General features: G+C 44.3%; 1 protein-coding gene across 4 annotated transcripts; it reads left to right on the top strand.

Annotated features, from left to right (window-relative positions):
* The first annotated feature begins 1,208 nt into the window (after positions 1 to 1,208).
* Positions 1,209 to 8,746, top strand: MAZ (MYC associated zinc finger protein). Of its 4 annotated transcripts, none has more exons than XM_075178932.1 (5): positions 1,209 to 2,122; positions 3,474 to 4,207; positions 4,331 to 4,394; positions 4,529 to 4,700; positions 6,473 to 8,746. In XM_075178932.1, the coding sequence occupies exons 1-5, from the start codon at positions 2,090 to 2,092 to the stop codon at positions 6,571 to 6,573; spliced, it is 1,104 nt and encodes a 367-aa protein (XP_075035033.1). In that variant the 5' UTR covers positions 1,209 to 2,089; the 3' UTR covers positions 6,574 to 8,746. The 4 variants fall into 4 exon arrangements, with proteins under 4 accessions (XP_075035033.1, XP_075035037.1, XP_075035035.1 ...); XM_075178936.1 differs by having other exon boundaries at positions 1,210 to 1,863; XM_075178934.1 differs by lacking the exon at positions 1,209 to 2,122 and adding an exon at positions 2,145 to 2,302.
* The last annotated feature ends 4,297 nt before the right edge of the window (positions 8,747 to 13,043 follow it).

The following is a 13,043-nucleotide window of genomic DNA, read 5'->3' as shown; positions in this document are numbered from 1 at the left end:
TAAATGTAGAGAGCGCTGTAGAAGGAATAATTAATTTGTTTGTTCTAAAACAGAATGTTTAGTTTCAAAGTTACAGAAGCCACAGAAATTCGCTTGGACACATATAGCTATAACAAGGCGGTTTTAATCAGTGTGACAATAATGAATGAATATTGTGCTGTCATTCTCTGAAGACGAGAGGACCAGATGAAGAGCACAGATCTGAAGGTAAATGGTGTCAGTGTGTATGGATGAATCATCAGACTGATCGGACCTTCAGTTGTAGGTACAATCGTTTGAGATAACACGTCTGTCAGACAATTCTTCAGTGTGTATCTAGCCTCACAGTCATCAATGTCCCCTTATAACTGAGGAGTGTCAGGCTCTGGTTTAGAGTATCTGGGAACATCTCAGGGTCACTCGACCCAGACTCCATGCTTCTCCCTGACTTATTCCATGTGTTGCTGGTAGATGTTACATCCTCCATGTTGGGGATTTTCACTTTTAAACCATAAAGGACCCATCTGTCTGATTACCTGGTGTGACCCTGTATACAGTTAGTTCCTACATGCTGTAAATCCTGAATCTTGGACTAAGGCAGGGTTTCCCAAACCCAGTCCTCAGGGCTCCCCAACAGTGCAGGTTTTCCATATCTCCCTGCTGGATCCACAGGTGTATTCATTACTGACTGACACAGTGTAACAGATCCACAGGTGGTCCTAATTATGTCACATGTGATCTGGAAAACCTGCACTGTTGGGGAGCCCCGAGGACTGGGTTTGGGAAACCCTGGACTAAGGATTGAGCTACAAAATCTACTGACAGCCCTGAGTGTAATTAAATTAACCAAAATTAAGTGCATGCAGCCCTTTCCCTATGTAAATCTGTGCTCCAGATCTCAGTGCACTGTGCTCTCCTATAACCTTGTTACATTGTAACTCAGCTCCTGACCATGATGTTACAATGTATCCGTGTGTGATCACAGTGTAACATTATACTGTGCCCAGCAGCCATAGTGTGGAATGCAGCAAGCAGAAGGCGCTGCCCCTTTAACGGCTAAAGCGCTCAATCTATCTGCCGACAGATAAATGCTTGAGCCCAAAGGGAGGAGGAAGAGCGGCCCACTCCCTTTAAAAGTCATCAATGCAGACGGGAGAGACCATTGACGCGCGGGGAGGGGGGGGTGGTTGTTGTGTCTGCGGGGTGCATGGACATTCAGCCATATTTTATTGTTCTTACTCCAGAGTATGGATGGTGCAGAGAAGGGGTGGGGGGGACAGCAGTGTAGGTTTAACACTTATCACCCCTGTGGGCAGCGGATGCTTTAAGAACGGGTCCCCCCTTTGCAAAGACTGGCACTTTGCACAATGCATAGTTCTCCATTTTGCACTGAAGAAGCAGTTTGCAAAGAATCTCCCCCCTCCGTTGTTTTCATTTAGTTCAGTCCTATCTCTGCAAGGGGAAAAAAAACCCCAAACATAATATTGCAATGCATTGAGACTTTCTTCTTTTTTTTTTTTTTATTGCAGCAGATCCTGGTAACCAGCCCTCCCCAACCCTGGAGCTGGCACCCCCTTTTTCTGTCTAGTGCATGGTTCAGACCCAGGGATTTTTTTATTTTTTTTTAAATATATTTGCAGATGGGGGCTGGGAGGCAGCAGGGTGAAAGGTCAAAGCAGCTGCCATATTTTGGATAGTAAATAATGCAAAAATAATCAGAAAGGGAGGAGGGAGCAGATAAATTTGGGGGGGATTTGGTGAAGGGGAGAAAAAGCAGCCTTGCAGGGCTTCCCATCCTGATCTATGCAGGGAGGAGGTGGAGGAGAAGAGGGGGGAGGAGTGCAGTGATGTCATTGCAGCTCTGATCATTATTTATTCAATGCGGTGTGTATTTTATAGGGTTTTTTTCTTCCCTTTTAAATCACGAGAAAAAAAAACTAGCCTTTAGGGGGCACTGATCTGCAACTGAGACAGAGAGAGAAATCTAAAAGCAGAGAAGCCAAAGGGAGGGAGGGGGAGCAGTGAGCTAGGAAGAGGGGGGGAGAAGATCAGGACAAAAAAAAAATATATATATATATAAAAAAAAAGATTTTATTTTTTTTCCACCAGTATGGATGCAAACTGGACCAGCTTTATATTCCAGGTAACGTGGATCTGTTGTTGGATTGCAGATGGGGGGTTGGAGGAGGAGGCTGTGGTTCTGTATTTGGGTGCATGCTTGTGATCTGTGATCTCCCTCTTCTCTGTTCTGTGAATATGGGGGGTTTAGATGGTTGTAAAAGAGAGAGAAGCGGAGCCCTGAAATTAGCATCTTCTTCTGCCTGTGAGTGTGTATTTTTTTGCAGGGAGGGAGGGAGAGGAGAGAGATGGTGTTGAGTGTTTAAATCACCACCCCTCCCTCCCATCTTTTCCCTCTCCCTCTTTCCTTTCATAGAAATTGCAAGGCTCTGCAAGGGATAATATGATGTTCTGCCCGCAAAGGGAGGTCTTCACATAATGTCTGCATAGTCTGTGTGTCTGTACGTGGGAAATGTGGAGAAATGTAGTGTGATGCATTAATAGGATTTGGTGTATGGAGGCTGGCGGCTCTGGCATCATGGTGTGGTAGCTTCTTTCATTGTCTGCAAAATGGTCAATGGAGCCCTAAACTGGGGCAGTCCGTGTGCACAGATCTCTCGGCTCCTACATGGCTTGTGAATGGCACATAAAGCTGTTTAATTGCATGGATAACTATTCTCTGCACATGTGCTGTGTGTTATGCAGAATAGATACATGTAGAGAGTGTGTAACGTCATCTGTATCATAGTGAGCGTGCACATACTGTATTGCAGATTATATAGTTTTAACTTGATATATAATTCCTAATTTACACTTGTGCAGGTCGTCTTCTATTGTATGAATATCCTGCGCACTCTAATGGTGCATTTAAAAATGAATGTTAAAAAGTAATTTTTAAAAACCGTACAAAGGAAACACTAACTTTTTAGTGAAAGTGACTCCTGCTCTGAAGAGCTTGCACCCTAGTTGACTTAAGGGTATCAGTGCGCAACAGAGAGTGCAACTGATACGGGATATGAGATCTTGCTCTGGTGTAACACCTCTGTCAGCAGGTTATATGTCGGACTGGGTCATATGGTGGGCCAGTAAGTCCTGGGCTGTTCTATAGATGGTTATGGGATGTTATAACTGTAATAAGTTGGTTTGAGAGGTGTGGATATTAGATGGCAGTAGATTTTGTAGTTGCCACCAGTACCCTGATCATCCTCTTATTGTTTGTGTGACACGTACATTTTATTTTGAATTGTGATATAAAATCCATTTACAGAGATCAATGCATGAGTTGCAACTTACTTTAGTTACCATACTGATCAGGTAACTTAAATATAAACAATTATTGGGCTATAAACGAGAGATTTCAATGTTGTGTTGCAGGGAAATGGTGAAAGTTTCAGATATATTTGTGAGTTCCTTGTTTGTTATTTCTTCTCCCCCAGACCCCTCCTCCGCCCCCCGCAGAGCCTCTACAAGTTGAACTTCTCCCAGTATTAGCTACTGTTACTGGCCCACAAGATGGATCCCTCACCCAGGCAATGGTGCACACTATGGCACCTCAGCACCCTTCCACTGTTGACACTGCCGCCCTCAAGCAGGTGGTGCCGGGCCTGTCCCTGTCCCAGCAGATGGCACCATCCTCTGTTACATCCCAGGCTTCCTCCGTCTCTACTTTGCACCCGGTCATGGAACTACCCAAGAAGTCCAAGAGCCGAGGCCCCTATATTTGTTCTTTGTGCTCCAAAGAGTTTAAGAATGGATATAACCTGAGAAGACATGAAGCGATCCACACGGGCACAAAACCTGCTCGAGCACAACCCGCAGTCAAGATGCCTACCATGGTGCCCCTCAGTTTGCTCAGTGTTGCCGGAACCCTTGGTGGAGCAGAGGCCCTCGAGGTTCCCACCTCCCCTTCTACACTTTCTCTACCGGGTCCTTCCCCCACTGCGAAGAAGGTGCGTAAGAACCACGCGTGCGAGATGTGCGGAAAAGCCTTCAGAGATGTTTATCACCTGAACCGTCACAAATTGTCACACTCTGACGAGAAGCCCTACTCCTGCCACGTGTGTCAGCAACGTTTCAAGCGCAAGGACCGTATGACGTACCACGTTCGCTCCCATGATGGGACCGTGCACAAGCCCTACATTTGCAGTCACTGTGGGAAAGGATTCTCCCGGTAAGATGGCTTGGGAACTCGCCAACACTGCTTCTCGAAATCCCATGCATCTGTTGCTATCTTTTTGTTTTCATGTTTATTATTATTATTTACTGTTCCATTCTCCACCTTTTTGTCTTCCAGTCCTGATCATTTGAACAGCCACGTCAGACAGGTGCACTCCACGGAGCGTCCTTTTAAATGCCAGGTATTTCTGAAACTCTTTACCACGTGCTTTCTACGTGTCCTTGGTGGTGTGGGGTTCCGGGATTCCTCTTTGCATGTTGTCATCTCACAATTCACCTCAAAATGTTTTCCTCAATGATGTTCTTCTGCCAACAGACCTGTGAAGCTGCCTTCGCTACGAAGGACCGCTTGAGAGCCCATATGGTGCGGCACGAGGAGAAGGTCCCTTGTCACGTGTGCGGGAAGCTTCTCAGTGCTGCCTACATCACCGACCACATGAGGGTGCACAACCAGGGTCCCAACCATGTGTGTGAACTGTGCAGCAAAGGTAAGACCTTGGGAGGGTGTTTGTGTCGCACACCTATCAGCCCCTCAGTTCCGCACCACACCAATACACGTCTAAAGCCCATAATCTGGCATATCCCAATATCCAGCGATGCTCTTCACGGCCAAGTTTGAACGACTTCATTAGGATGGTTGGGAGGGCTTGGCTTGAGAGCCCACTGGTGACTCTTAGACGTTTTGAGTGATTGTTTGACCTCATCAGCCGTTTTGAAAGGCCACTGTCATTGTTGTGGACATTCATGGTTGCGCTGCTTGTGAAATAGAGGAATTCTTGTACTTATGATTTAGGGGGATCATCAGAAATTAACTGTTCAGGCCCCTTTTGGAGAGGACTAAGTGATCAGCAGAATAGGTTACTCTATTCCATGCCGCCAGAACTTCTAAAATGTCTGAGTCAACAACATTCACAAAGTAGAAATATCATAAGGTGTTTTGTATTTTCCATGCTAGAGTCAGATCAGTAAATGAACTTTGAGGAGCCATTGTTAAACAGAGTATTAATGAGCTCCGTGGGGGAGGGGATGGAGCATTGGCTTCCTCAGGGGTGGAGCTAGTTTATGTATATTTAAATCATTTAAAGGACCAGTAAATATAAAAATGAAATCTTGAAATCGGCTTTATACATACTTATGCTAAAAGAAAACAAACAAACTTGGCTCTTCTCCCTGCTTTCATAGAGAAGCTCATCTGGGGAAACCATTTCCGGACCACACTGAGGCCTGTTATCTACATAGATGGTGATCCTGAGACAATAATATAGCTGGATGTGTGTTCAGCTTAACTGTATGTCCATGTTCAGCTGCGCAGCTAACCGATTGAACTGTAAGAGTTTTCTGATGGAGACCTGCAATGGTATAATAGCAGTCGTACGCATTTTGTTATACCGCTGTAAGACTCTATTAGCGAGAGGACCTGCATCGTCTCGCGTGGCTGTATAACTTGACTTGGAGAGAGAGTTTCACCAGAAAGGCCTCTCGTGACATTTGGGGGAACATGGGGGCCAAATTATCAAATTTTATGTTTACTGGTTCTGTAAGAGGGTGATAGGTCTTTACAAGATGGTGTGGGTGAATTGAATTGGGGAGGGGGGGGGGTCGGGTTCTAATTACGGAGCGATGCCTGTGGCCCGGCCTTAAAGTGGCGTTTGCTTCTCCCCCCCGTGCAGGTTTTGCCACGGCCGCGTACCTGCGGGTCCACTCGGTGAAGCACCACGGTCTGGTGTGCCCACGGGCAGACAGCTTCCTCTGCAAGTTGTGCAGCGTACACTGCAAAACCCTGGCACAGCTGAGCGGCCACATGCACACACACGCCATGTCGGGGGCCACGGGGCTTGCGGAGGGGCCCACACTGCAGTGACCACAGGCAAGAGCCTAGTTACCCTTTTCCTTTCCCTTTCCCTGGGGTGTGTGTGTGTGTGTGTGTGTGTGTGTTTTTTTTTGGTAGCAGGGAGCTGTCCTGAGCATTGCTGGGTTTTGGGGTATGCCCCCATAGCCCTGTCCTCTTCCTCTGTAGCACATCTATGTTCTGTCGTTCAGTTGTTGTGTCTGGGGCAAGCCTAAAATAGATCCTCATTAAGTCTGTTCTTCAACCCTGCACTGCTTATATACTTGCTTATATTTTATTTCCTTTTTATGCTTTTATATGACATAGCATTAGCCCTGAAACCACTTCACCACTTACCCCCCCCCCCCCCCAAAGAATAATTTATAACTCATCCACGTCTTTTGTATCCCCCTCTTCCCCCCCCCCTAACAGGGACCTGCCAAGTCTGCCCGATGTCCGATCCTACAGCTGCTGTGACTACTGTGCTCCCAAATTCCGGTGTCCCTGGAATGATGGCGCCTCAGCCCTGGTGACTGGCTGCCTTGGAGGGGGGTGCAGACAACATGACCTCTTTCTTCTGATGTGTTTGTGTGCAGTTTGGGGGTTTCACAGCTCCCCTAACTCAGACACGTATTTAGAAGAGAGGTTGCATGTAGCCTCCTCCCACCTTCTGATCTTTATGGTATTAGGTCATTAGGTGATAAGGCATCCATTAAAATAATATCCATACCGGCAACTTGGCCCCTAGGGGTGATATTTCAAATGCCCTGTTGCCCCAAGTTAACCGCTAGACAATTGTCCATATTGGCACAGGTCAGAAGTACAGACTTATACACTACACATGCCTGTGGGAATAGGGATGTGATGTATTTATAGGACATGTGTCCCCTTATGACTTTCCAGTCCCATGGTGAACAAAACAACCGGCATGGAGATGTTTAATGCAACAATGCCAGGCACAGGGCCACTGACATAGCTGGGGTTAGAAGTGGGATGATCTGGAACTGGACTTGGTAGCAGGACAGGAGACCTTAGAGCAGAGATCTCATCAGAACGGACATGACGCTGATCTCCACCAGGGCTCTCGGAAGGACGGGACCCACAGTACTTTTCATGACACTAGATGTGTGAACAGTAATATTTTTCCAGTGAAATCAGCGGGCGCTGTCCTAGCTACTAAAGAAGTCTACTGATAGAGGAGATGGTGGAGGTGGATGGAGAGTACGTTACCTGGTCCTAGTCAGTACCGGAGAGGGTTTGGTGCAGAGTTTCAGCGATAATGTCAGCATGATTGAGGAGTCCAGGGCAGGGATTAGACTTTAACCTGAGAACAGTATTTTTTTACGGGCTATTTAACAATGTGCAGAATGGTTTGAGCACTCGCTGTAAGTGGTCATTGCCTTTGCATAGTGATTCATAACTGTCAGGAGGGTAGCCCCCAATCACGATCTGTTACACCCACCCAGCGCCACTCTCTGCTGTATTTTCTGGACAATGTTATGGACGTACTGTTGTAGCCGACAGTGTTCTTACCTTGAGCCATCTTAAACTAATTAATGTGCAGCTTAGCAAATGGTTCTGGAGATACCTACCTGGGATAGCCTGAAATATCACGTTAAGATAACGACTATGGTTTGCATGGGCTGCAAAATCCGAATATCGACTATAGAGGTGGACCCATAGTAATGTCCCTAATTGGGTTCTGTGTCTAGCTGCAACAATGCACAATTATACAGTGGCCTTGCTTGGGACAGGACAGCGCAGGGTCTGCAATGCTTCTACATGTCCCTGTTTTCCGCCTACAGTCCACTAATTGTTAGTGTACCTGTCGCCTACATGCAGTGCAGGCAGCCATCTTGTTCTTTGAGGCAATATTCAATGAGTGCGGCCTCTGCCTCATCGTTGGGGCACGAGGCATTCTCGTGAATATTGTTCGGCCAACAAAATATCTCTGCTTATTTTCTTAAAATTTAGATTCCTGGAGTACCTGCTTTGAGATTATAAGTGGGAATGGACACCGCCGTTACGGCATTTTACCTAAAAATAGCAGGTTTACATTGCATTATGTGTGCGTGTGTGCTTTTTTTTTTTTTTTGTTTTTGTTTTTATTTTGGTTTTGTATCCGATGGATATCCCTATAATTGGTATGAATTGAAAGACATTGAGAGCTGATTTAGTAGAATCCTTACAGAAGAGTGTCAGCTTATTAGTAAAAAAATAGTCCAATTACACTGGACGGAGCCCTTTAGGACTTGTACACACTGACATCTCTCTCCACCAGCTGTTCGCTCTGAGCTGCACTTACTGCAAGTAGAGCTCCCATCTCGGGGTGTCTGTGCAGGAAAAGCACTTGTGTGTATGAGCCCTTATAATAATTTATCCAGGCTCCCACCCCCTCATTGGAGCACAAATAAATAAACTGTTCTGAAAGCTAGCACTTAATACTGGGTAGCCTTCTAGATGTACGGTAGACATTAATAAACAGCTGGAGCGGAAAAGGGAGAAGGATGCACTGGACAAATGGTGAATGAAGTATGAGCTGCAGTAAGGATGGGGGTAACCAATCCCCTAAGGTTATAATAGTCTGGAAAGTCCACATGCGCTTAAATACTGGTATCAATAGGGGGGTGTAGTGCAACCCAAGGGTGGATGGACGCAATTGGTTGTATATGGTGGGAATGTGGTACAGTATATAACATGCAGTACAAAACAGAAAAGTACACAGTATAAGCACATAAATGAATTAAATGAAAGGATGAGACTGAAAAGTCTTTGATGGACCACAAAGTAATTTGGTGTAAAGGTAAAAGTTCTAAAGCTGTGCTTGAATGTGAGGTCAAGATGAGATGCGTGTGCAATTACCTTGCAGCGCTAGACCATGCGCATAGATGTAAGCCCTGCGATGTTCTTAGCTGCTTGTCCCGCCGTTCTCCGATGTGGATCTGCCGTCAGGTCAGTACGGCGTTGGCGTGGATAGTGGAGAGGCAACGTGTGTGTTGCTATGGAAGCTGGATGAGGCTCTTCCAGTAGGTCGAGCGGGCAGGCGCTTTACATCTTGTTTCCCGATGGGCAAGATTTTATTTCAATTCTGACTTCCCAAAAATGTACGCTGTTTCCAGATTGCTGCATTTACCAAGAAGCAGTAAAGAAGTATTTATGTTCCCACTCTCTTTCAGCCTTTCACCTTTATGTTGAGTTTTTGTGCATCTTTCACAGCCAGCCAAATCACACAGCACCAATCTGGAAACAGCGTACATTTTTGGGAAGTCAGAATTGAAATAAAAACTTGCCCATCGGGAAACAAGATGTAAAGTGCCTGCCCGCTCGACCTACTGGAAGAGCCTCATCCGGCTTCCATAGCAACACACACGTTGCCTCTCCACTATCCACGCCAACGCCGTACTGACCTGACGGCAGATCCACATCGGAGAACGGCGGGACAAGCAGCTAAGAACATCGCAGGGCTTACATCTATGCGCATGGTCTAGCGCTGCAAGGTAATTGCACATACATCTCATCTTGACCTCACATTCAAGCACAGCTTTAGAACTTTTACCTTTACACCAAATTACTTTGTGGTCCATCCAAGACTTTTCAGTCTCATCCTTTCATTTAATTCATTTATGTGCTTATACTGTGTACTCTTCTGTTTCGTACTGCATGTTATATACTGTACCACATTCCCACCATATACAACCAATTGCGTCCACCCACCCTTGGGTTGCACTACACCCCCCTATTGATACCAGTATTTGAGCGCATCTGGACTTTCCAGACTATTAATAAACAGCTATTAGTATTGTTTTTATGAAGATTTTAGCTCTAATACCTGACTGGGTACCTGACTGCTTTTAAAATTAAAATGGAATGGGATAAGATTTGGGTATGTAATATATTTTAACAATTTTTTTTTTAGATATCCCCCCCCCCCCCCCCCCCGCCCCCTCTGAAAATATGCATTTGCCTAAATTATGTGATCTAGTTGTGAATTGGGAACACATTTATAGAAACAGGCAAAGTTGAGTTTATAAAATCTTTTTGGCAAAAGTGGGTTTCCTTTGAAAAGCATTAGCTTGAACTACTTGGTAGGGAATGAACTTTGTTTGACCACTTTGTGGGTATAGTGGATGATATTGCGCCTTTAGTCACATGAATGAAGGCCAGATCGTATGTGTGACACTGTTTTAGCTCTGTTAATTCAATATCTCTGGCCAAATGAACAATTATTTGGAACTTCTAAAAGTAAGGTTGCTAATTTTGAAATACAAATAAGAAAAACGTGTCCGAAGTCCAGAATCTGTTATTGCAACCTGTTAATTAAAAAAAAAATATGTCTCTTCTCTTTCATTATCTGCTGACAAAGTACTTTGAGACACAAAATGAGACCCTGAGATTCTGTACTGTAACCCCACAGATTCATCATAGTTCTGTGTGTCTTTGAAGATCTGCTTCAGGCAGGTTTCGTAATCTTCATTCTTCAGTTAGGCTGGAGTTCCTCTTAGCTTGTAGTACTTCTGTGGCCATGGAGTTCTCAGTAGCCTAGAATAAGCCCATCAGTTTAATCTTTACGTGTAGATAAAGTTCTGGTGACCATGCAATCTTCAATACATAGCCCCGACATGGACCATTTCTTGTCTCGTATCTCCAGACATGGTTCATCATCTTGATCCATCAGGTTGGGTTCAGTTCAAGTCCATGGTCACTCATGGCTCCGTGATGGCCTCTTTTGGAGAGGTCCCGATAATGCATCAGTTTTCTGTATGAATTTATATATGTACATAGCTTTATATAGAGTTTGTCCATTGTCATTTCATCCCTTCATTGTCAGGGGAGCCCGTGTTTGTTCTGCATGATGTCCCTGAGCGGTTCGCCCTTAGAGGACCCGCTCTGATCTGCCACTGATTTTGGGGGCAGGTCCATCTGGCAAATTTCCAGGACAACCCAGAACTTGTGTGTTTTTTTTTTTTCTTTAGTTTAATTTTGAGACTTTAAAACACGACTGGTTTGCTTGTGCACAGGTTAGGTGTTGGGTGCATGAGACCTTGTGTATATAATGTGTACAGGAGCTGGGCTACAGGCTGTATATACTGTATGTGTCACATGCTTCTCGCATTGTAAATAAAAACTGCTGAAATCCTGTCATTTTGATAACTGTTAAAAAAGAAGAAAATGTAACAACTAAAAAAAAAAAAAACGTTTTATTAACTGTCCTTGTGATGAAGACATTGTCTCATTCTTATCACTCCTGACTCTTCTTTCTCCACCAATATTTCTTTATCAGTCGTCTTCTCAGTCTGCCTCACCCCCCCCCCCCCCCCTTAGTAACTAATATGTTGTCTCTTCTCTCTCTGTCCTCTGTATCATGTAATATGTCTATATATAAAGTACTCCACCCTATGTCCCCTCATTGTTGCTTATGAACCATATGAATTTTAGTAAAAATATTAAATCCCAGAGCTGTGTGTGGTTGATTTTCTGCCGACAGTGCATAGTGGGCTACGGTTCATATCTCTGCTCTTATCAAACCGGGATTTGGCTCCAGCTGCAGAGCGACCGAGATTAGACAAACAAATTTTTTTTATTTTACCCGTTTTACTAGTTTTGTTTTATGTAAGAGGAGAAACCGTCCTGAGTCCAGAAGTATTTTGTCTTTGGGTTAATCTCGTGTTGGTTGTGCCATACTTCTGAGTTCAAATGCTTTAACTACTCCCTGCCTGTGTTTTCCCTTATAAAACAGACTTATAATATAAATATAACATAGGGAAGTCCTATTGTGTCTGGGGGACGACGACATATAATATTCATTGGTAAAATAATATTTTAATCCCAACTAACAGATGCAGAAACCTACATCTTGTCTTTGACACAAAAGCTTGTCACTGAATACAATGTGTCCAGTTCTTAATTACGAATGGGGAAATATGCTGCAACGTGCGGTGATGAATCAGTAATCTGATTACTTGGTCTAAAACAAGCTACATACTGAAATGTGTAGAGTACAGTTGTTCTGCCCTGTTGGTGAATGAAGTTGGGCACACATCTGACACCATTATAACTGGGGTCAGGAGATGACGGCACACAGTTTGTTTGTTTTTTCTTTTGTTTTTTTTTCTTTACATAATACTTGAAGTACTTATTTTAAACATCCATATGATCTGTCATTTTGTTTAGCTGTCCTACAAATTTATTATCTCCTTTTCGAAATATCGCCGGAGGTTACAGAGTGTGGCTGCCGGTCACGCACAGGTTCCCAGTGCAGATAGAGCTGAGAGCGGTGTTTCAAAGTATCTCTGCTCACTGTCATGTGACTGTGGTTGCCATGGGAGTCTGATGCTGCAGAATTGTAAACCATTAATAGTAGCCTGAAGAAACAAACGAAGGGAAAATGGCACATGCCATAATTTTTGCATTTGGTTGCTGCTTTAAATGGCCACAAACTTTACTGAATTCCAGAGTTACTGCTGTTTCTTTTACAGTTTTGTGTATTAATTAAAAAAAAACCAACTTGCTGCACACACGATCCAATAGCTTCCACATACAGAGCAACCAATAAGGTTAAGATGAGGTGAGTTAACAGAGCCCTGCAGAGGGCATTTAGTCGTCTTTTGAATAAAACAGTGTTGTCTTAAAGCAGAAAAATAAGTATCTTAATCTAATTTAAACGGGATGTCCCCCCAGTAATATAATATTTATTGCATTTGGTTGGGAGACTCTGCAGCAGCTCACGTGATACTCCCCAATACTATTGCACCCGCGGTCAATAATAAATATTGTGATGTCGCTGGGCGTTTCCATCCCCTTTTTGTATAATACTTTTGATAGCAGAATAAGTTTAATTTGAGATTGTGGCTTTTTATAATGTAATCCAGTTTCTGTTGTGGTCAGAAAGAGGGATGGGTGTGTGTTGGTGTCATTCTAACATTTGGTACTGCCAACTATAATTCCTGGTATAAGCCAGTCGGCAACACACACACACACCTCCTGTACATACAAAAAGTCAACT

Source organism: Mixophyes fleayi, chromosome 7, assembly GCF_038048845.1.
Source record: "Mixophyes fleayi isolate aMixFle1 chromosome 7, aMixFle1.hap1, whole genome shotgun sequence".
Lineage (NCBI taxonomy): Eukaryota > Metazoa > Chordata > Amphibia > Anura > Limnodynastidae > Mixophyes > Mixophyes fleayi.
This window is presented reverse-complemented; position numbering and strand designations above follow the sequence as displayed.